Consider the following 25,060-nt stretch of genomic DNA (forward strand, 5'->3'; position numbering starts at 1 on the left):
CGCTCCTACGAAGCTAAGAGTTGTGTTTAATTAATGATGATACTAAATTTGATGCAAAACCTTGAGGTCTTTCTGCGTGTCAACACCTGGTAAAGTATCTATTATAACGAAACAGTGTGTCTTGGTCCATCAAGCTATATTAGCGTCCCAACATACAACTACTAAGGTACGCGTTGTGTTTGATGCCACTACTTAACCTACCTTAGAATCCTTAGTGTCCCGCTTCCTCACGAAGCTGAGGGTCGTCACACCGTCTATGAGACTGCCGAACTCCTTAGTTATGTCCTGCTGAGTGTCAACCCTGGGAGCAGCATATCCGGACACCCAGGTGTCCATGATGAAGGGGCGCGAGGAGCGAGGGTCCACCCAACCAATAATGGCATCCGTCTGGGACTGAGGAAGAAAATATGACAAGTATTCATGAATAAATCATTTGCATTCAAGGGTCAAAAGAAAACGTATCAACAAACCAACATACATTCATTCGCCGAACATTTAACAACCAACTAAACATCCTTCCTGCTTCCTAACGCTAACCGTTTTGCTTCAGTCCTAAAGCAGAATCATAATTGGCCGATTCGATCGAGGAAAACATCGCATCATGAGTAGATCTGAATATATCTGAGAATAAATGCAAAGACAATATCTTATCCCGTGGACTTAGCATAAACTATTTTACGACGCGTTGAAAACTTACCATTCTCTTGTCGTTGCTGAACCCAATGCCAGTCCAGAGCTTGCTCTCCTTGGTAGAAATCGTGAACTTGACAGAGTCCTTTCCCCTCTTCTGTCCGAGGTACTCCCAACTGGCGTGGTAATCGCAAGTGCCGTTGGCGAGGGAACAGTTAGCCGGCAGCTTGAAGTAGCCCCCGCATTTGTTCGCGAGGGGGAGAATGCCGCCCAGTGTCGCGGACTTGGTCTCTTCTGTAAATATAACATATTATTCTTTACGAATCATTATTCACTTTGTATTACAAAAAGATGGTCATTTCAAAAATCTAAGTGTGGCAATCCTGTGCAATGAAAATGTATCACTATATTTCAATTCACAATCTTATATCTGCTTATAGTGCGTTTCGTTTTTGCACTGTTCAGTTTGTAATTAGTTTTACAATCATTTTTAATTAGATTTTTACTGAGGCACTTACCTGAATAAAATTCTCTTTTGTAGTTAATGAGTTAGTTATCTAATTGATTATATTGTTCAGTCTCCTTTCAAAGTTCACCCAAAGAAATAACTAATGTCTCTATTTCGGAGTGGCGGTACTTACCTTATCTAGAGAATATAAAGGTGTGTCGTAACTCACCCTTGCCTTGAGAATGAAGTTAAAATGTGTTTCGTCACTCACCGAAGAAGTTGAGTTTAGTAACGCCTCTCTGCCCCCCATGGCCGTGATACTTCAGTTCATCCTGTCTGTAGAAATCCTTAACGGACGCAGTGCCTTGTTCGATTCCTGAGGGTGGCGAGTGTCGGTATTTGCCGGGCTCTTGCCCGCGCGCCCAGATCAAGTGCATTGCGTCGTCGACGATCGAGTGGTCCGTGGGCTCTTTAGCCTGGTAAATTATAACATATTATGTAAAAAGAATGTTAAAAAACTATAAAGTAAAATCTTGACCTTTGAGGGTTGCCGTTTTGAGAAATATGCTTCATGGGTTTCGGAAAAATCTAAATTTTCATTCCGCATCAGTCCAATATTGCTGTAGAATTTTTATGCAAATGAAAACTGTACATACGAATTAAAAAATAAAATAACTATCATGCCCGCGACGACGACAAAGTTTGGTACGAGTAGGTATAGGAATGATTAGAAGAATATGTGTTCATATTATATATTTTACTAAACAAATTTTCAGTTCCTACGTAACGAATTTAATTAGCAATCAGATCAAAGTACCTGCAGCTTCTTCCTGAACATAATGGTGGTGACGCCATTTTCCTCAAAACCGGAAGACGCCGTGATGTCGTCGTGGCCGCCCCAGAACGTGTCCACGCGAGGAGTTGACCTGACAAACGATACATTTATAATAATAATAATAAAGAAGTTTACAATTCGGTGCCGTGACCAGGATTTCTAAAGCTTACGAGTAGTAAACAACTACTGATTTTGTTTAAAAATAATTACATGGAATATAATCGAGCTATGTAGGAAAATAACCTAAAAACGACTTGTTTTGTCTTACCTGTCCCTAGTATAATAGTCCAGAACCCTGTGATAGTTGCCCCGCGCCGTGCCGATGACTATATCCGTGCAGTCCATGGGGTTGAAGTCGTAGCCCGGCACGTACTCGTGAGCGGGGAAGTAACCTAAAAACGACTTATATTCATCAGGAAATGTATTGTCTTCGATTTTCTTTTCTATGTCAATTTTATTAGTATACCTACTCCAGATAGCCGGTCAAAGTACCAACCAGTCTGCACTTCTCTTGTCATTTTATAAAATGCGGCTCAGATCATAACTTTAAAAATATGTGAGATTTCTTTAGTAACAGATAAGTTATTTAGATCTACGTTTTTTATTCACAATCCTTTAAATAATAAGCATAACAAGTTTTAAAAACCTAAATATTAACTTAACCCTAAAATACATGAATTATTTATAGAAATGTCAAAAGATAAGCATAAAATATAAGAAAATGACCACATCCGTATGATTATCATCCACTCATATTAGACACAGTTAAAGATCACACCCGACCCGAGTAAGACTGAAAAGGTAAGATAAGAAAAGAGGTGAGGGGAGGGAGAGAAGAGGAAATAGGAAAAGCATAGGCCAAGCTCGGCAAAGCGAAGCACAAAGAAAGCTACTAGAAGCTAACAAACCAACAGTTTTTAAATGCTGAAAATCTATATTTGTTACACATGTCTGTTAAACATGTTTGGAAAATATGTTGGTACCTACCCTATTGCTAGGTAAGTACCTAAATATACAATCAGATCGAGCACGTTGCATTAAAATATCTGAACACGACTCTGTTATTATCGCGTTAGAGTTCATTTCATGTTCAGTTGATTATAACATCTTAATTCCATGATCGTCAGTAAAGATACAAATACGTACTTAATAAAGTTAAAAACTGGCAATCAAACAAGTGTTTAATTAAGTAGTTCACAACAGTTTGTTGGTTTGACTTTAAGAAAAATCTACTACGTAATGATGATATTCCTTACATTTTGACGCCGACAGCAGTGTGATGTGGCGTAGTCTTATATTTACAAGTGATATCAATACATTTTCTTTGCATGACTTTGAAAAAGAAGTTGAGGTGTGAGATTTTAAGAATACAGAAATAAATGCAGTTTAGTTACCTCCAACCAGTAATAATATGGTGATATTGGTGATAAATGCTGTACAATAGAAACGCATTCAATAACAAATTTATTTCTCCTTTTACAACGCAAACGCAAATTATATTGTTATCTTTCAAATTGTTTTATTACATATTTAGTTTTAAATAGAGTTTATACCAAGACTTGGTAAAATAGGACATTAGTCAGTCAGGGTAAGTGCCTCCATAGGGTACCAAGGTGATCACGGTGGAAGGACATCTAACACTTACGCCATACCTTGTACTTGTATGCTAGACTAGGTGCATTCCTATTGGGCACTTGCCTCAACTGAACATATATTTTTTGCTATTGAATGCGTTTTAAAAATGTGCAAAGCAAGTGCGTTACCTGTTTCTTCTTTAAGTCCTTTCACTAGCAAAGTCGCGCGTTCTGGTTCCGCTTTGGGTTCTGAGGAGGGTTCGGGTTCTGATTTAGGTTCAGGACTAGGCTCAGGTTCTGATTTAGGTTCAGGACTGGGCTCAGGTTCTGATTTAGGTTCAGGACTGGGCTCAGGTTCTGATTTAGGTTCAGGACTGGGCTCAGGTTCTGATTTAGGTTCAGGACTGGGCTCAGGTTCTGATTTAGGTTCAGGGGAAGGTTCTGGTTCTGATTTAGGTTCAGGGGAAGGTTCAGGTTCCGACGAAGGTTCGGGTTCCGAATTTAGCTCTGGGGACGGCTCAGGCTCAGATTTGGGTTCTGGGGAAGGCTTGGGTTCTGATTTAGGTTCAGGCGAAGGTTCGGGTTCTGACTTGGGTTCTGGAGTTGGCTCGGGTTCTGATTTAGGTTCAGGGGAAGGTTCGGGTTCTGGGGAAGGCTCAGGTTCCGATTTTAGCTCTGGAGTAGGTTCTGGCTCTGATTTAGGGTCAGGACTAGGTTTTGGCTTAGCTTTAAGTTTTGACAATGTTTTGGGACTAGGTACACGTTCTTTCGGTTTAGGTTCTGCCTTAGGTTCAGCAGTAGGTTCGGGTTCTGATTTAGGTTCTGGAGTTGGCTCGGGTTCAGCCTTCGGTTCCGCTGTAGGTTCAGGTTCAGATTTAGGTTCAGGCGTGGGTTCTGGTTCTGCTTTAGGCTCAGCTGTAGGTTCTGGGATGGCATTTGGTTCAGGGGTAGGTTCAGATTTGGGTTCAGCGGTTGGCTCCGGTTCAGAGGTGGGTTCTGCAGTAGGTTCTGGTGTGGGTGGATCAGTCGGTACCGGAGTGGTTGGTACTGGAGTTGTAACAGTGGTGGTAGTAGTTCGTTTAGATTTAGGGACAAATTTAGTTCTAGACTTAGGTAATGGTTTGGGTTCTGAGGATGGTACGGAATGGTCATGGTTGTCATGGCTATGGTCATGGGTTGAGGTTTCCACATCTGTAAACATAAGTGACCATGCGGTATTGTGCGGGGCAGATAGCTTATTTTTACAAACTTTTGGGAATTTTACTAAAAAGGGGAAATCTAAATCATGAATTAATTGCTTGTTTAAACATTTATACGAAGTGTCTATAATTAGTTATCATCGCGGCAACTTAAAAGTACAAGTAATAATCCTTTATAGAGCACTTAGTTTTTATACGGCCAACAATGAAATGACCAGCCTCATCATCTTTTTGTATTTTTTTCTTATGCAGCATGACTAAGCCTTTAAAGAGGCGATGAGGCCTGAATCATGTTGTTTTTTTTTAATCTGATCCGTTAAAGGAATGAAGTCAAATGATTTATGCTTTCATATTTTTTATTGTTTTATTTTCTTCCTCGCGACAAATAAAATATTAATATGGTTTAATAAAAAAAGAATATAATTTAATTCCGAAAACAGTGAAAATTCCCAAAAGAATAAGAATATGTGCACGAGTTAAAACATTTAATGTTGTTTTCTTAAATTGAAATATATGTACATTAAATAGCGAATTTTAGTGAGTGCTTTGCGTGTGCTTGCACTGAGTTCTGTGCTGTGTTTCCAATTAAAATTTAGTTTTTATGTGTTTTCATGGGCAAGTAATTTTGTAAAATGTTAAAAATGTGGCATTGTATCGATTTATCTAATATTTGAATGTGGTTGAATTAGGTGAATTTAATCTATTATTCTTTTTTCTAGGACTCCGACACATTGTTTTTTAGCCCCATAGTTTTAGGTATTATTTCTGTATCTTTCGCAAGATATAGGAAACTATTTAAAAAGAAACATATTTTAAAACAACAATTAAAATGACTATTTGACTATTATATCTTTATATTTCGATAGAACGCCACACGAACCATTATTTATTTTATTAATGTGTATTTTTAACCCATCAAGCCCAAACTAAAGCAAATACTCACTTTCATTCGCAGCGGCTCGTTTCCGACGACCTTTAACATAATAAAAATATTATACTTTATTATGTTACACATTACCACATTAGTAATGTTATGGCTCCTCTACACGATGGGCCAGCGCCGGCCACTCCAAGGGACGTATTTATGCGTTAGAGGGAGCAAGTGATATTGCTCTCATTCTACCGCATACCGCATGGCTGCGTCCCTTGGAGTGGCCTGCGCTGGCCCATCGTGTAGAGGAGCCATTACACATCCATACTAACATTACTGACACGCTTTTAATTCGGCAAAGTAAATCATCCTAAATACTGTTTTATTTATTGACCCTTTAAATGAATTGATAGCAATGGAAGTTAATCGAGAAGTAATTCCCGAAAATGAGTGATACCATTTTAAAAGTATAGGACAAGATCTGTTTTCTTTGAATTTAAAATTGTGTTGTAATTGTTCCTAAACATCATAGTTTGATTAAATTTGTTTAAAATTACCTTTTGAACTTGACACTTTGTAGGACACGCTAGTCTTCACTTGAACATCATTTCCAAGATTCTTGAAGTCAATTCCATCCAACGAATGCATAGCAACTCTCTTATTCCTATTGTCGTATTCCGATAACTTTGTCGTTGTTTCCGGCTCCGGTTCTGCCGTGGGTTCTGCGGACGGTTCTGGCTCTGAAGTGGGTTCTGGTGCGGGTTCTGCCTTCGGCTCGGCGGTGGGTTCTGGCTCCGCTTTCGGTTCAGCGCTGAGTTCGGGTTCTAATTTGGGTTCTGGGCTCGGTTCTGGGGACGCAGCTGGTTCCGCTTCGGGTTCTGGTTTTGGTAGTGGTTCCGGCTTTGGTGTGCTTGCTGGAAAGTGAAAAAAAAATGTTTTAGTCTCCTGATAATGTTCTCCATCTTGTAAATACATGCATGTAGTAATATATAATATCTTTTCTATATTTAAAATACATATTTACATGTTTGGTCGGTGTATCTTTTGGTTATATAAAATATCCAAAGATATTACATATTGTATTTGTATTCCTTTGATCTGTGTTCATAAACCGACACTGGCTCGGATCGGCGGCAAGCTCTTGCAAGCCAAGCCAAACACACCCGTTCACACGCTTGCGATTGTGGATGCCTGTCGAGACTTGCCAAGCGTGTAAATTAATAATCTATCTTTAAAATGAGACAAAATTTAACAGAGGTTTGTTCTTACAACCTCCAACCTCTTGGTTGCTATAAGTTTTATGATAAGGGGGGTAGGTACTTTACTTTTGTCAGCTAGCGGGGGTCCGATGACGGGGAAATTTTTGCATTCTTTTGTCAATCCGCTGGGCCTCCAACCGATTCCTGGAATAAAAATACAAATTAGTAATATCCTAAAAGTACAATTCAGAACATGACATATAAGCCTCTATATTTTCCGTAAAATCCTAAATAAATAATGGTTGAATAAGACAAGTAAAATTGACCGCCTCGGAAAAATTAAAGGTACCCTCCGGATTTACACTACACCTGCTTACTCCTGCGGCGCGACATTGCTGTCGACTGCATTTCTGCGGCAAATGTTGAACTGTATAAACCTATTCTATGCATGCGGTTCTTAAAACTAGTTCTATGAGTATTTCTCACCAGCATAAGAGGTCCCGTTGACGATCATGACAACTTCCAGTTCTTGCTCATGTTGTATGACCCTCCAGTATAAGTTGAAGTCTGGAGACAGCTCCCGGCGGCTGTACCGGTCCAGGTTCAGGTTCTTGTCCTTCCAGGGAGATTCTGGAATTGTATAAATAATATAAATTATAATGAATAATCTTCGCCACACCCGGCAATAGCACATCTTGATAGGCGATTCCGTGGACCTCACATCGGCAGCCCGCAGTCTGTATCTTCAGCACATCTCGTTGGACTTGGGTACAGTTCCCTTGGTTTTATATAGGCACACTTTGGCCCAAAGATAAGTAAAACTAAACGTACTCTTATTACATCCTTTCCCGTAGAACCCATGCGAGCAATAGCACATCTTGCTGGGGTACTCCGTGGCCCTGACGTCGATGCACTGCCCCCTCAGCCCGCAGTCCGTATCCTCAGCACATCTTATTGGACTTACATTACCCTTGGATATGGTACATACAGGCACACTTCCCAAAGATAAAACTACTCGTAGTAAAACTAAACTTACTCTTATTACATCCTTTCCCGTAGAACCCATGCGAGCAATAGCACATCTTGCTGGGGTACTCCGTGGCCCTGACATCAACGCACTGCCCTCGCAGCCCGCAGTCTGTATCCTCAGCACATCTTATTGGACTTACATTACCCTTGGAGATGGCCCATACAGGCACACTTCCCAAAGATAAAACTACTCGTAGTAACTAAACTTACTCTTATTACATCCTTTCCCGTAGAACCCATGCGAGCAATAGCACATCTTGCTGGGGTACTCCGTGGCCCTGACGTCGACGCATTGCCCCCTCAGCCCGCAGTCCGTATCCTCAGCACATCTTATTGGACTTACATTACCCTTGGATATGGCCCATACAGGCACACTTCCCAAAGATAAAACTACTCCTAGTAGGTAACTAAACGTACTCTTATTACATCCTTTCCCGTAGAACCCATGCGAGCAATAGCACATCTTGCTGGGGTACTCCGTGGCCCTGACATCGACGCACTGCCCTCGCAGCCCGCAGTCTGTATCCTCAGCACATCTTATTGGACTTACATTACCCTTGGATATGGTACATACAGGCACACTTCCCAAAGATAAAACTACTCCTAGTAGGTAACTAAACGTACTCTTATTACATCCTTTCCCGTAGAACCCATGCGAGCAATAGCACATCTTGCTGGGGTACTCCGTGGCCCTGACGTCGATGCACTGCCCCCTCAGCCCGCAGTCCGTATCCTCAGCACATCTTATTGGACTTACATTACCCTTGGATATGGTACATACAGGCACACTTCCCAAAGATAAAACTACTCGTAGTAAAACTAAACTTACTCTTATTACATCCTTTCCCGTAGAACCCATGCGAGCAATAGCACATCTTGCTGGGGTACTCCGTGGCCCTGTGACATCGACGCACTGCCCCCTCAGCCCGCAGTCCGTATCCTCAGCGCACTCGTCGTTGAACTGACAGCGACTCCCTGAATACATCTTGCTGGACTTACATTACCCTTGGATATGGCCCATACAGGCACACTTCCCAAAGATAAAACTAAACTTACTCTTATTACATCCTTTCCCGTAGAACCCATGCGAGCAATAGCACATCTTGCTGGGGTACTCCGTGGCCCTGACGTCGACGCACTGCCCCCTCAGCCCGCAGTCCGTATCCTCGGCACACTCGTCGCTGAACTGACACCGACTGCCGGAGTACATCTTGTTGCACTTGCAGCGACCGAGGATGTGGAATCCGTGCCCGGAACAGGTTTCGTGGTATTCTTTGCCTGGAAGAAAGTATAATAAGAATTTGACTGTGTTATGATATGAATCACTGTTTAATGATAACAATAATCAAACAACACCCACCCAACAACACACACTTTGTTGTGTTGTGTAGACAACTCTGACAGCCACCCGCTATATTCAGTTTTCAGTTACCCGTGAACAAGATGCATGCAAACTGCGTCAAAATATCGAGAGCTCGAAAACAATACAAAAGGTAATCACGGTTCATATACCGGTGGATATAAGTCTAGTGAAACTAACCGTGAATCATTCAAAACTGTTAATAATCAAATGAGTCTCAGAAAGGTCGCCAAAAGTATATGCCATCCTGGACTCTTCCAAATACAGTCATATCTAATACAGTTCGCTTTCAAATGGTTCTACATGTATATAAATATAAAATTATGGTCCCTGAATAAAATTTCATAGGTAGTCGTATCTGTAATTTTATTGTGAAGTAAGTAGGTACATATTTACGTATAAATTATAAAATCTGAATTGAGGATGCAGTATTTAATATAGGACTACAGCTCGCTCAAAGTGAGCGCATTTACACCCAACAATTGTCTCCCAACAAGGTCGATTTCCGCATAAATTAATACATTACTGCATTGCGATGCAATGCTCAGATGTTTATGCTAATGCCGGGCCAAGGCATCAAACAATGCCAGCTGTCAAAACGTTTACATTATCTCTGAATGTAAACTGGCTACATTCTAAACACTGACCTTGGTATGGAGATAGTTGTAATTCGTTCTTAATTATACCTATCTTGTGTATAAACGAGTTGTCAATCGTGTGTACAATACCTAGCTAGAAGCTGTATAAATAACTTGGCTTTGGCTGTTCCCGCGTCAATAGGTGTGGGAAGACCCTAATAAGGGTTAAATCAGTAAGTTAGGCGTATATGTATATACAGATAATATATGTCTACAATACACAACATACAAGATACATACGTGGTAATATGTCGATGTCAGCACAGGACCAGAAGCGGTACCCGCTCCCCCACTCGCCCGCCTCCCTCTGGAGCTGCAGCGTGCAGTTTTCGCAAGTGAAGTCGCTCGGTAGCCGCACTTCATACTTCTGAGCGCTGGAAAATTAAATTTAATAACGTAGAGTTCGTTTAAAACATTCGTTTTTATTTCTCTCTTTTGTTCTCGTTGACTGTGTAACCCATTATTTCTGTCAAGCAAGATAAGCAAAATATACTTACCTAATTACAATACAATACAAATACTCTTTATTGCACACCTCATTACAGAAAACAATACAAATAATACAGGAAGAAGAGGTTAAACAACAGGCGATCTTATCGCTAAAAAGCGATCTCTTCCAGACAACCTTTAGGTAGCGGAAATTAATAAATTTATGTCATGTCAGTAGGTGAATATTGTGACATGTAATACGTACGTATCTATCTAATACCTTTAAACGAGCAATTCTTGTTTATTTATTTATATATATATATATACATATATCGGGGATCTCGGAAACGGCTCTAACGATTTCGATGAAATTTGCTATATGGGGGTTTTTGGGGGCGAAAAATCGATCTAGCTAGGTCTAGGAGATAAGAAAGACACAATACAAAACAGTATAACACAAATAAAAAAATAAAAAAATAATATATATATATACGTAAATATGCCAGCTATAGGAAAAAGGAAGCAGGTAAAAGTATTACGGGGCAGATAAAAAGTGAAGTTTAACAAGTCTCTTGAAAGAATTAGGAGACTGGGCGCACCTTACGTCTGCAGGCAGAGAATTCCATAGTCGAACAGATTGGAAAGTGAAAGAATTAGTATAGAATTTAGACGAGGATGACGGGACAGAAAGAAGCTAATTCTGGGAGGACCTAACCGAACGGAGATAGCTAAAACAGTTTTTGAGATAGCGGGGAGTTGCGGGGTTAAAAAGAATGGAATACAGAAGTGACAAAACGTGGGAGTTAGGACGGAGGCGAATAGGGAGCCACTTGAGCTGCGACCGGAAGTGGGAGACATGGTCATATTTGCGTAGCCCAAATATAAACCGTATGCAGATGTTTTGGATACTCTCAAGCTTATTAAGTTGCTCCTCAGTGAGATCTAATTGTAATTAAAGTAAGAATTATTAATTATTACATTTGAATTTCACACGCCATAGCTGTAAGTTTTCCTAACAAATAAAAAAATGGATCATAGACACGGTGCAATGCAATCCACAGATGCTTCTTTTTCGCATGTTATGGTTAAATATGTACCTACTAATAATTCTACCGGGTGGACTATGTAACTCGAGCAAATCATTTTATTAAAACATAAATTGTCAAACTATAAAACTTTTGTTCAGGTTCAACAACAACAAAAATTATGAAGTTTGAGGAGTACAGCGTTGTTAGTTGTTACATTACACAATAACGCCATTAATCATTCAAATATAAATAAAATACTTACGTAACGTCATCTCTGACCCACTCGGATCCGCCCGCTCTCGGAGTCAAATCCAACACGGGCCTTTCGAGGTAATCCAAAATTCGCAAACTGAATCCTCCCTAAAAAAAATATTAAATATAAAACTAAAACCAAAATAAAATCAAAGTTAAAAAATAAAAAGAATTCGCCCAACGTGGGGCTCGAACCCACGACCCTGAGATTAAGAGTCTCATGCTCTACCGACTGAGCTAGCCGGGCTGGTAGTGAAGAAATGTAAATTATGGTTCACTTACTCTGTGCGCGTAGGCCAAGTGCCAATGTACTGTAAAGGTTGAGCCCGCGAGGAATGAAGTCTTCGAAGAGCCTGTAACAATATAGAAATGCTTTAAACATTTGAAATCGCAGACATCAATCTTAATTACGTACTAATCTGCTTGTGATACATCCTGATATCAGCGCCATCTTGCGTTGAGTAGTAAGAACTATCAAAGTGTCGACATGTTTTGGGAGTTCGCGCATAGATGTCGCAACGCGTCGCAAAACATTATTTAATACGTGAGAACTCCTGTCTATTGTCAGTGAAAACACAATTCCTTACATAATGAATTTATTCCCACAGTTGATTAGTATTTCGCTCGGGCAAATAATTAAGTTAGTGGCCAAATAAATCTATGTACTTGTTGCATAACAGTGACATCATATTTAATAGGTTTTGGGTCAACATCGAAAGTTTATTTTTTACTCTGCCATGTATGTTATAGTTAGTTAATAACAATAACTTTAACTTAAAAAATATATTTATACATTTTTCTTTTGTTTTCTATGATTAAGGGCATTCAATACAATCGATCTCAAAAATCAATTACAATAGTAATTCACCAAAATTGGCTTCTATTTTCCTGTGGCCGGCAATTTATTTTTATAGCAAAATTAAAAATAATATTCTCCTATTGTTACCAAAAAGGAAATATTTCGACCGTGACAGGACTCGAACCTGCAATCTTCGGATCCGAAGTCCGACGCCTTATCCATTAGGCCACACGGTCTCATGACGTGGTGAGCGACAGACCTCATCACTTGCTGTGCACGGATTGCGCGCGCAAGTTGCCATGATCAATAATGTAATGTTCTATGGACTATGGGAGCATTGGGAGCCCATGGTTAGGCTTGTGACGTGGACAGATTTAATCGATCGATTTGGTTTTAAGGGCTGTGTTCCGGCTTTTTGATAGTTTAAATTCAAAATATTTGGTGCTCTGAAAACCAGTGTCGTGTCTAGAGTCTGTTCGGAAAGATAGAAGATGTATGGGGCCCAATACATTCCACGACTCTTCTCTTTCCTCACATACTCTAATAGACACGGCGTATGCCGAGCGGCATCCATTGACATATATCTAAAGACAGGCCTTACGGGAGTTACGGGCAATAAGCAGGGCCGGATCTAGGGTAGAGCGAGTGGAGCGGCCGCTCTAGGCGCCGGATGGCAAGGGGGGCGCCAAAATGGCAAATGAGAGTTTTATAAGACGCGGGTGTGGCGAGGGGGGGAGGTGGAAAATACGCTTGAAAACTTCAACGAAGGGCGCCAAAACCCGATTTCGCTCTACTCTGATCAAGGGCTCGGGCCGGCACTGGCAATAAGAATGGGACCAGCACAGTGGTGTCATGCACACGAATTCGAGCCAGTCCTGCAGTCTAGTCTAACGCCGCTTTTGTTTCATATCATCTCTCACACAGTCCACCTTTTCCTCGGTTTGCCTTTCCTCGTACTTCCCTCCACATTCATTCGTAATACCTTTCTCGTCACATGACTTTTATCCCTCCGCATCACATGCCCGTATCACGCTAGGCGGTTTCGGTTTGCCCTTACTTTTTCTGTTATGGGTGCAACTTTCAAGCTTTCTCTTATATATAGTTAGTTACCTATTCATTCCTTATCTTATCCATTCTCGTAAATAATGTATTTCTAAGCGGCGCGGCAAGACCAATAAAATATTTCTAATAGGCTTCGGATCATTAAACATTTGCAGCGTCATGCTAATGATCTATTTATCAAATTGATCTGACATGGAAACCGGTTGGAATTGCATTGGCTCGCGACAATAAAATCAATAAGATATGTTTGTTGCGTGACGAAGTTATTTTATGATGATTTCTAGTCAGTTAATTTCTTGCAGTTGCATTTTGTTGGCTCAGTTAACAGCTGGGAGCAGGGGGTACCCTTGGCCTTATAAAAAAAGTCGAAAAAAAGTGTCTCAGATTAAGCTAAAGCAAGTTCTCCAAATGCCTCAATTTTTTTCATTACGGATCGTGTAATTTAAAAAATAAACAAAAATCAACGCATTGAAACAGATGAACCAAATTTGATAAAACATTTTTAATAGCCACAGCTAGAAAACAAGCTATCAAATAAAAAAACCGCATCCAAGTCAGTTCACCCGTTCATGATGAGATTGATGAGCTACGCTACGATACCACGACCGACATAGTCGTCAAACTAACACCCTTCTTTTTGCGTCGAGGGTTAAATACCGCCCAAGTGCGAGTCGGACTCGCGTTACAAGGATTCCATACATTTAGTCCGACTCACGCTTCACTGCACATTTCCAATAGGTTTTCCTGCCATCTATAGGTAAAGTAATAATTTGTGTATTTTTTCAAAATTTTAGACTTAGTATGGTTTTGGAGAGAAAGGGGGGAATAGTCGGACAGACAGACAGACAGACGCACAAGTGATCCTATAATGGCTCCTCTACACGATGGGCCAGCGCCGGCCACTCCAAGGGACGCATTTATGCGTTAGAGGGAGCAAGTGATATTGCTATCTCATTCTACCGCATGGCTGCGTCCCTCGGCCGGCCTGCAGTGGCCGGCGCTGGCCCATCGTGTAGAGGAGCCATAAGGGTTCCGTTTTTTAGGGTTCCGTACCCAAAGGGTAAAAACGGGACCCTATTACTAAGACTCCGCTGTCCGTCCGTCCGTCCGTCCGTCTGTCACCAGGCTGTATCTCACGAACCGTGATAGCTAGACAGTTAAAATTTTCACAGATGATGTATTTCTGTTGCCGCTATAACAACAAATACTAAAAACAGAATAAAATAAAGATTTAAGTGGGACTCCCATACAACAAACGTGATTTTTGACCGAAGTTAAGCAACGTCGGGCGGGGTCAGTACTTGGATGGGTGACCGTTTTTTTGCTTGTTTTCTATTTTTTGTTGATGGTGCGGAACCCTCCGTGCGCGAGTCCGACTCGCACTTGGCCGGTTTTATTTCTTCTTGAGGTACGGAACGGAACCCTAAAAACGACGGATACCTCCAACACTGGGGGTAAATTGTGTTTTGTTTTTTTTTTTATTACTAGAACCTTAAAATTCCTTTACGGAGATATCCCTGAGTAGTGACTGATAGTGAGGGAGGATGAGTCATCGGCCGCAACCGCAGGACCCGCCAACTCGTTTGGCTAATACCTAGCTAAAACTAATTATGACTACAAACATAGTCATGCCTTCCACAGTCTACAAGGTCGTTTGGAAGTGGAATTTGTTTACGTTAAACATATGCCTACTTAATGCCTAATCATATCTCTGCCTTGGTGCCTCAGTCAGATAGTCAGACTCGGACAACAGCGACGACAAAGCACTCTAGTGTCCGACCGAAACCGATTTATTCACTGAAGGTTCGGTTTTGTTCTAGTTGCGACCGAAAGCGAACCTACGGCCGAAATATAACGCGATTTAAGAGCCAACAGGAGCTAAGATTTAAATATTTTAGGTAAATATACCCGTCTCGCTAACGGAAGCGGCTCCTAAAACTAGTGCGATAAGGACAAGGCGAAAAATCCTGCGTAAAAATCTCAAAAATCGAGGTTTCGTACTCGACTGTTTCCTCCTCCAAAACTTAACCAATCGTAACCAAATTTGGAAATCTAAATGATTATGACATTATCTGTATCAGACTGTTTTGCTTTTTTGACTAATTGATATCAGTTTTGAATAGCACGCCTCTCATTGCGGCATAGTCAATTAGGCCATTTTGGCCATTTTTGAAGGGCTCTAGCTTCTTAAAAAACAAAAATATCAAAAAAAGCAAAACGGTCCGACACAGATATTGACAATATTAATCTGTGTTGAAAAAACCATTGCTCTAGCTTCAAAACCCACGGAGGAAACAGTCGAGTACGTTTGTATGGAGAAATGACCACTCCTGTTGGCTCTTAATGCCGAAACCGAAACCGTAACTTCGGTCGGACAACTACCTAACGAAAATTCAGTTTCGCGGCAGTTTATTGGCAGGGAACCGAGTTTAAACTTTCGTGGAATATTAAAAAAATATATATGGTTAGATTTGTCAAATGTGTTTCAAAGACGATAGGACAACACCATAATTGGCCGAGTGATGATTAGCTATTACCAGGCGTGTCGCACTCCGCGATTTCGTCACTTTGCTACAGGTAGCTAAAAGTACATCCGTTTGGCCCCAATTTTGGGGAAAGCCATAAGCCGCGCGTGGCGCTGTCGCCACCTAGCGGCCATATCTGTGCTGATCGTAACAGACGCGTTTTGTTATTAGAGAGTGAGTCTTCTGTACTTAGTACTATTATTTATTCTGTGCTATTACATGACATAGGTACAAACTTTTGGATTGGTATACTTAGGTAGATTAGGCATACCTACACACAAAACAAAATCATCATACGACAAGTAGTACAAGCTGAAATGTATGTATATTTTACCTGTGTGTAAATTGTATATTGAGATAAATAAACTAAACTATTGAACATTTTTTAAAGTGAAATATTTCAATGATAAATAAAGTATTATCTTTAGCTCCTTAATACATGAAATCTAAGCAGTTTAATCAGCATAAAGATGATTTTAGTTGATAAAAAAAAAAACAAAAAGATTCGCAGCCGGTAGGATTCGAACCTACGCTCCCAGAGGGAATCTGATTTCGAGTCAGACGCCTTAACCACTCGGCCACGACTGCCTTGCGAAATGGTGCGAAAATTGGGGTCCCCAGCCACAGCAGATTTTTGATTACTTAAGGGGTAGTTGTGCTTAAAAAAGCTTACGAACGTTTCAGAAACTATCTATTAATTCTTAATCAATGTGCGGAATAGTCGTAGAATGTATGGGCTCCCCAAGTGTTCGCGATGCAAATAATATCTCATTAAAAGCGTCAATGAATGTGTAAGAGCTGAGAGAGGTGCGGGGAGCCGGGGTGCATCTATGCATTTCCGAACAAACCCGAATTGGTTCCGATCTAGACTCCGCGCCAGCCGCACGTCTCTTGCGCTCATTTTTTTTATATGTGTACCTACTTTCCGTTTTTAAATTCGATTAATATAATTTTTTGTGCATTTTCGGATTTTTCACTGGTGTTTTAACTCCCAGCCGTTACACCAAGATTTCACGACTCATCTCTTTCCGCACAAACTCTAATTGGTGCGATACAACAGTGATAGTCGGGTTTGATGCACCATAAATTCAACATAAAACGACTGTAGGTAGGTATCTTTATTTTTTATTCTGTTTTTATTATGCCGCAGGATACCGAAGCTAAAGAAGAACAAGTTCAACCTTCAACATCACAAAAACGGATTTTGGATGTGACATCAGTGATCGCGAGTACAGTCAAGACAGAAAAGACTCGTAAATCTGAGCGCGCCGTTAGTAGTGTGTCGAAAACAAAGAAATCTTCTGTATCTTCTGTAGAAGCGCGCAAAAAGAAGCTGGAGCTAGAAGCGGCGGAAGAGAAAGCACGAATTAGGATGGAGTTAATTGACAAGCGATTGGAAGCCGAGATAGCGGAATTAAATAACGATTACAGTCCACATTCATCGGAGGCCGACAGTTTAGTTTCCAAACGCAGTGAGGTTGCTAAATGGGTGGAGCGAAGTCAGCAAGAATTGGAGTCACGGCCAGTCACTGAACGGAACGAGGGTCTCGAGGGGCCAGGCTTGCCGTGCCCGCCAGCGTTACAGAACGGCGCTAGCACCGACGGTCCAATTCACCAGCTCGCTAACGTACTTAAAGATTTCCTCACAACTAGCATCACTGAAAAACAAAACTCCAAACTCCTAAGCCGTATCAGTACACCCAAGGATCTACCACTGTTCACTGGTGACGCAATGGAATGGCTGCAGTTCAAGATGGCATACGAAGAATCAACTCGATTGTGTCAATTTAGTGATTCCGAGAACTTGTGGCGGCTACGAAAATGTCTCCGTGGCGCAGCAAAAGACGCGGTCCAGGCGTTACTCATCACGGCTACTTCTCCCGAAGTACTTATGTCTACGCTCGAGCTGCAGTTCGGCAACCCAGATAATATCTTGTCGCGTATAAAACAAGAAATAAAAAAATTGAGTTCAGTGGCTCCAGAATACCATAAAGACATTCTTATGTTTTCAAATAAAATTAAAAACTATGTTGCCGCTGTACTCGCACTTAACCGTGAAAATCACCTCGAAGACTCGAGTCTAATCACAGTTGTGTTATCTAAACTGCCTACCATTCTTTTGTCTAAATGGGCGGACTACCGGTACCTACACAACACGGCAAGTACCACGACTAGACTCGATCAACTATCGGATTTTCTCAACGAAGAAGCTATTAAAATATCAAAGTGTAGTGTTACGTTAATTAATGCTCCAAAGGACAATTTTAAGCGTAAATACACGGACAATAATATCAACGCTAAGACTATACTACTACAAAGTGAACAAAGTTATACTAAGTGTCGTTATTGTCACGGAACTAATCACAATCTCACAGACTGTAAGAAATTTAAAAAATCATTACGAAAAGATCGTTGGAGCTATGTGAAGCGGTCCGGACTTTGTTACAAGTGCCTGTTACGTCATCACGATAAACAGCTGTGCCCGGCGCCGGTGTGTGATATTGATAACTGCGGTGAGGCGCATCACCGCTTATTGCATTTCGTACCGACTAACCGTGGTACATCAAGCAGCAACCCCGTCGTAGAAGAACCGCCCGAGACTGAAAACACGGAAACTCAAGTCGTTACTCATATTGACTGTACCTCCGAAAGTGTTGTGTTAATAAAAGTCGTGCCAATAAGTGTACACGGACCTAATGGAACTATTATAAACACGACCGCGGTCCTTGACGACGGTACTAGTGTGTCGATGATAACAGCTGGTCTGGCCGCCCGGGCCGGCCTGCAGGGACGGCCCAAGTACTTACGTGCGCGTGGTGCATGGCACAATGCTCAGTTAGCGTGCGAAACGGAGCAGATAGATAACATTACGGTGTCTAATAGTGACAAAAAACTGTTTACGTTGAGCGCGCGCAGTGTGAATGAACTGGATTTACCTAAACAATATATCAACTTAGTTAATTGTGAAAAGTTCGCGCATGTTCAAAAGTATAAAAAACATTTTAGTAACGGACAGTATAAAAAACCTGAAATACTAATCGGCCAAGATAATTATCATTTGATATTACCATTAGAAATCATAGGTGGAAGTACACACGACGAGCCGTATGTAACTCGTACTCCGCTGGGCTACTGTGTACACGGCAGGGTTCCCTCAGGTGTGACGTCATCACACCGCGCACTGTTTACAACCCTGCATTTAACTACTTATGATGTCGACGACGCTGACGTCACCGAGAACAACCGGTTGCTTAATGATCTACACGAGAAGGTTCGCCGTAACTTTGCAGTGGATTCGATGGGAATTTCTACTAAACCGCGGCTGAATAGCGAAGATGAACGCGCTCGTGAACTGCTGGAGCAAACTTCTACTCTCGTTGACGGCAAATGGCAAGTCGGTTTGCCCTGGAAAGACGTGAACTGTGTTATGCCCGACTCATTTCCCCTTGCGATGTCACGCTTAAGAAATGTCGAGCAAAAGATGTCAAAGAATAGCGCATACAAACAGAGGTATATGGAACGTTTTGAACACTTATTCGAAAATGATTATGCGCACGAACTACTCGACACTCAAGTTACGCCAAAAACTTGGTACTTAGGACATTTTGGAGTAGACAATCCAAATAAGTCAAAACTTCGGCTTGTTTTTGACGGCGCAGCTACCACGAACGGATTTTCTCTAAACGACTACTTATTAAAAGGGCCCGACCTACTCATGTCTCTCTTCGGTATAATGCTCAGATTCCGCGAGCACCCTATCGCCATATCTGGTGACATAAAGGACATGTTTCTGCGCATAAAAATAAGACCCGAAGATCAGAATGCATTCCGATTCTTATACAGAAAAGAACCCGAAGAACCCGTGAGAACGTATGCGATGTCGTCCTTAGTATTTGGGGCTTGCTGTTCGCCATTTATTGCCCAATTTATCAAAAACAAGAACGCTCAACGCTTTGAGTCATCACATCCGTCAGCCACGGAAGCTATACATAAGCAACATTATATGGATGACTGGATTGACAGCGTGCCAGATGAAGAAACAGCAATCAAGTTGATACGTGAAGTTAAAATGATTCATAAACAGGGAAACTTTGAAATACGCAACTTTATGTGCAACAGCCCAGCAGTACTCGATAGCCTACCGAAAGAAGCCCTAGGTGAGACGGCCGTAAAGTTCAAAACCGGCGAGCAGTACGAAGGCGAGCGAACTCTCGGCCTATTGTGGCGTCCAGTTGATGATACCTTGGGGTTTGACGTATCGTTTAAAAAAATACCGGAAAGTATTATAAATGGACAACAAAGGCCAACAAAGCGTGCCATGCTGCGCGTTGTGATGTCGATTTTCGATGTTTACGGATTTTTATCGCCAATTACTATTATAGGAAAACTGATTATTCGTGATACTTGGCGATTAAATATATCTTGGGATGAAGGTGTACCTGACGATATATACGATGAATGGTGCAAGTGGACGAATCTACTTAAATCATTAGATAATGTGAGACTGCCCAGGTACTATAACGACGCCGCGGCAACGAGCCCCGCCAGCGCAACGCACACCGAGCCGACGCAGAGTCAGCTGTCGCTAGGCGGCGACGCGCCCGTCCCGGCCTTATCGTTATCTATGCCTGCGCCGCCGCATAATAATAAATATACAAACCTGCAGTTGCACCTATTTTGCGACAGTTCATCTATAGCTATGTGCGCGGTGGCTTACTGGAGATGGGAATGTAATGGATTAATACAAGTTGCATTTATAGCTAGCAGAAGTCGTGTAATGCCTAATAAAACCTTATCAATTCCTAGGGCGGAATTACAAGCTGCTGTTTTATCTGCTCGCTTAGCAGATGCGATAACAAAGGAACATAAGATAAAGGCCGAGCGACGAACCTTTTGGAGTGATTCGAGTTGTACTTTGCATTGGATAAGGAATGCCGCGCGTACCTACAAACCGTACATATCACATCGCTTAGGCGAGATTGACGAGATGACGCTCATTAGTGAATGGAGGTACGTGCCTACAAAATTAAACATAGCGGACTTGGGCACGCGAAAAAACTATGACTGCCGCATTTTGGAAAACGAATGGCTTCATGGACCGACCTTCCTCCGACGTGATGAGTGTGACTGGCCAACCGATGTACTGAACCCTGAAATAAAAAACACAGATGATTTAGAATGTGTAAATATTATACAAAATAATGAAATTGACTTACCTGTGCCGGACCCAACAAGATTTTCTTCCTGGTTGCGCCTACTTAGGTCTACTAATATGGTACTTACCTTTATAAACAAATGTAGAAAACATACCATTGAGAAAGATGTCACCATGGAGAAAGCTGAAAGTTTAATTTTGAGATATTCTCAAGCTGAAAGTTTCGGACAAGAAATAAGTGACCTTGAACAAGGAAAACACATTAATAAAAATAGTAAAATACTTACTTTGTCACCGTTCCTCGACGAATATGGAGTCTTGCGCGCGGCGGGCCGCATCGATGAGGCTGCAGATGTTTCGCCGGCAATGAGAAGACCTGCAATCCTAGATGGTCAGAATTATACGGCGCGCCTGATTGTAAAATATTATCATACCAGCTCTGCGCATGGATATCAGGAATTGGTTGTAAATAATATAAAACAAAGATACTGGATTACAAAATTAAGACCTACCGTTAAAAACGTTGTATCTAAGTGCATGACCTGCCGACTTAAAAAATGTAAACCAGAGATTCCCAGAATGGGAGACCTACCTGGTGCTAGATTGGCTCACCATCAACGTCCTTTTACCTTTTGTGGCGTAGATCTGTTCGGTCCTATGGAGGTAACTATTGGGAGAAGACGCGAAAAAAGATATGGCGTCCTGTTTACCTGCTTAACGGTGAGAGCTATACACCTGGAGACCGTCGCATCACTTACCTCCGATTCCTTCATCATGGCTCTGCGCCGCATGGCAGCAAGACGAGGCTGGCCTCAGCAATTGTTTTCGGACAATGGGACGAATCTCCGAGGTGCCGATACTGAACTTAGAAGGTCGATTCAGGAACTGGACGAGGAGAAACTCAAAGATGGAGCGATGAACCACGGGGCAAAATGGACTTTTATTCCCCCTGCTAGCCCACACTGGGGAGGTGCATGGGAGCGCCTAATACGAAGTGTAAAGGTATCCCTGAAAACCATACTAAAAGAACGAGCTCCTAGAGAGGAGACTTTAAACACGCTACTCGCTGAAGTTGAAAATATAGTAAACAGCCGACCGCTAACCCACGTTTCTGTCGAGCCAAATAGCCAGGAAACTTTGACACCTAACCACTTTCTTGTGGGTACCTCATCCAATCTACCACACATTGGAGTCTTTGACGGATCAGAGTTTTTTCTACGAAAACAATGGCGCATAGCTCAACTCCTTGCTGACCAATACTGGAAGCGTTGGGTGAGGGAGGTTCTGCCTGACCTGGTGCCGCGAAAGAAATGGCAAGCAGAGGCGAGGCCATTGCAAGTTGGAGACCTCGTACTTATTGTAGAGCCAGACGGGCCTCGCAATGTGTGGCCCAGGGGCATTATACAAGAAGTTATACCTGGAAAAGACGGGCGGATCCGAATGGTGAGGATTAAGACCAGAACGGGAATACTTACCAGATCTGCCACACGCGTCGCTCACCTTCCGATAGGGGATGAGTGCTGCTAGTGCAGCACTAGGGGGGGGGTATGTTCGCGATGCAAATAATATCTCATTAAAAGCGTCAATGAATGTGTAAGAGCTGAGAGAGGTGCGGGGAGCCGGGGTGCATCTATGCATTTCCGAACAAACCCGAATTGGTTCCGATCTAGACTCCGCGCCAGCCGCACGTCTCTTGCGCTCATTTTTTTTATATGTGTACCTACTTTCCGTTTTTAAATTCGATTAATATAATTTTTTGTGCATTTTCGGATTTTTCACTGGTGTTTTAACTCCCAGCCGTTACACCAAGATTTCACGACTCATCTCTTTCCGCACAAACTCTAATTGGTGCGATACAACAGTGATAGTCGGGTTTGATGCACCATAAATTCAACATAAAACGACTGTAGGTAGGTATCTTTATTTTTTATTCTGTTTTGATTTCGTCTCCAATTTTACTGGGATTACCTAAATCTGTGACGTCTGTGCACTAATGAGAATGATTTTAGAAAAACAGAAATCATTTAATGTGAATAGCTACCCACTAAACAGAGAAATAAAGGATAAGCACCTATTTATTGCATGGAAGGACATTATAACTTCGCCTATGTACATACAAAAGTTAGGTGTCTTAATTTTAAGATGTCGCATTCTGTTTTCGTTTTTTTAACAATACAGTGTCCTACTTCTAGTACATACAGAGAGAAGGATAAAAAATCAGTGACTAAAAAAGTATTATTGTATCCGCCTTGGGGCCCTATCATATGAAGTATGAATAGTCAAAGCCTTATAACCCTAGTGCACTAGCACAGTTATTACTGTTATTTATTAGTCACCGCCGAGGTCAGTGTCCCCGCTGCAATCGCATCATTATCTGCACTATCTCTGCTGTTTGTTTACATGGTCTAATTCCGGTCACTTAGCCAGCTAGAGTCTGACACTCAGGTGAACCAGTATTTTAAATAAGTAACCCTACAGTGGTACAGTTATTTTATTAGTCACCAAGGTTAAAGACCCCGCCGCAAGCGCATCATTATATTCATTATCTGCACTGCACTATCTCTGCTGTTTGTTTACATGGTCTAATTCCAGTCACTTAGCCAGCTAGAGTCTGACACTCAGGTGAACCAGTATTTTAAATAAGTAACCCTACAGTGGTACAGTTATTTTATTAGTCACCAAGGTTAAAGACCCCGCCGCAAGCGCATCATTATATTCATTATCTCCACTGCACTATCTCTGCTGTTTGTTTACAGGGATCTAATTTCAGTCACTTAGCGAGCTATAGTGGAAAACTCAGGTCAACCAGTATTTTAACTAAGTAACTGCGTAGTACAGTTATTAAGTCACCGAGGTTAGTGACCCCGCCGCAAGCGCATCATTATCTGCACTGCACTATCTCTGCTGTTTGTTTACAGGGGTCTAATTCCAGTCACTTAGCGAGCTAGAGCCGAAAACTCAGGTCAACCGTCAACCAGTATTTTAACTGAGTACATAACCCTACAGTGGTACAGTATATAATATCCTTTTAAATGGCCGCTCATTTTCGTTTTAATCTGCTATCAAATAAATCTAAAAATGTATTGTTTTGTAGAGTTTTCTTAAATTAATTATGCTTATTTTCACATTTTTCTTAAATTAATTATGCTTATTTTCACATCTTTCTACTATCGGATTACTTTGTTGATAAACCCTTATTTTTCTTTGATACCGTGGCAAAATCAACATAAGTTCATCATTGCAATACGAGTAAATTTATAAGTATTTACCTATACATATTACTTTTTTTTAAACAAGGCATAACCCATATGAAATTCACTAATGTCGAATAACAGATGAGAGAAAACAATCCTCATAACGGATCTGGCATATATTTCGTTTCACTAATCTGAAGTTCACATCACACTGGTTAGCCCAAATCTCCACTCTGATTCGGGCGCACTAGCGCAACCAATTCCAGTTTACAGTTTACCTGCGCTCTGTTTACAGTTGACATTGTTACTTTTAATGTGGCGACGGTACATAATTGCCTTTATTACACGTATTTGCTTAGCTGTAACTTAAGTAAAATTTAATTGCCACCATTCTACATAACATTTTAAATGGAGTCGAAGTAATTTAGATTAGGTGTTTTGAAAACTCATCCTTTGGTTGAACTCAGATATTAAACGTGGTGTGGACTGTGGAGTTTAGATGTAAAAATACTCTCAACCCAGTGTGGTTAGTGTGATGATTTGTGCAAGCTGGCTGACACCGTTGAATCCACGTTCAAATCATTCAATCCATTTATGGCAACATTCTTAGGTGTGGCGACTGCAACATTCATACTGCTTCAGTGTTTCAGCAGTGGAAAGCCGGCAATGGCACTAGCAACGCTTTAAATAGCAGTAACGCTGCTGCAGTCACCATCAGACTGTCTTCTTTACTCTCGTCTCGTATACAGTGTGGAAAGTTATCTCGGGCCCTGGAGGGAAACTACCTTAAATCCTTGAGCAAGCTCATTTTACTTAAAGGAGACATTCCTTTA

The 25,060-nt window shown here is 41.4% G+C and overlaps 1 protein-coding gene and 3 non-coding genes across 4 annotated transcripts in view; all 4 read right to left on the reverse strand.

The window, feature by feature from the left end:
* LOC134661229 (uncharacterized) overlaps positions 1 to 25,060 on the reverse strand; it is a 33,242-nt gene that overhangs the window by 5,885 nt on the left and 2,297 nt on the right. The window contains exons 2-16 of the mRNA XM_063517213.1: positions 11,775 to 11,845; positions 11,503 to 11,600; positions 10,024 to 10,157; positions 8,842 to 9,063; positions 7,243 to 7,386; positions 6,883 to 6,960; positions 6,115 to 6,471; positions 5,630 to 5,659; positions 4,190 to 4,678; positions 3,677 to 4,111; positions 2,182 to 2,305; positions 1,896 to 2,004; positions 1,350 to 1,554; positions 698 to 924; positions 202 to 393 (exon numbers count right to left, since the gene is read on the reverse strand). Coding sequence (XP_063373283.1) covers positions 202 to 393; positions 698 to 924; positions 1,350 to 1,554; positions 1,896 to 2,004; positions 2,182 to 2,305; positions 3,677 to 4,111; positions 4,190 to 4,678; positions 5,630 to 5,659; positions 6,115 to 6,471; positions 6,883 to 6,960; positions 7,243 to 7,386; positions 8,842 to 9,063; positions 10,024 to 10,157; positions 11,503 to 11,600; positions 11,775 to 11,845 — 2,915 coding nt within the window. The remainder of the gene's footprint in view (positions 1 to 201; positions 394 to 697; positions 925 to 1,349; positions 1,555 to 1,895; positions 2,005 to 2,181; positions 2,306 to 3,676; positions 4,112 to 4,189; positions 4,679 to 5,629; positions 5,660 to 6,114; positions 6,472 to 6,882; positions 6,961 to 7,242; positions 7,387 to 8,841; positions 9,064 to 10,023; positions 10,158 to 11,502; positions 11,601 to 11,774; positions 11,846 to 25,060) is intronic.
* Trnak-cuu (transfer RNA lysine (anticodon CUU)) lies at positions 11,667 to 11,739 on the reverse strand. The gene has a single exon. It is a non-coding gene; the product is annotated as a tRNA-Lys (tRNA).
* Trnar-ucg (transfer RNA arginine (anticodon UCG)) lies at positions 12,455 to 12,527 on the reverse strand. The gene has a single exon. It is a non-coding gene; the product is annotated as a tRNA-Arg (tRNA).
* Trnas-cga (transfer RNA serine (anticodon CGA)) lies at positions 16,385 to 16,466 on the reverse strand. The gene has a single exon. It is a non-coding gene; the product is annotated as a tRNA-Ser (tRNA).

The sequence above is a fragment of the Cydia amplana genome, chromosome 2, assembly GCF_948474715.1.
Source record: "Cydia amplana chromosome 2, ilCydAmpl1.1, whole genome shotgun sequence".
In the NCBI taxonomy this organism is placed as follows: Eukaryota; Metazoa; Arthropoda; class Insecta; order Lepidoptera; family Tortricidae; genus Cydia; species Cydia amplana.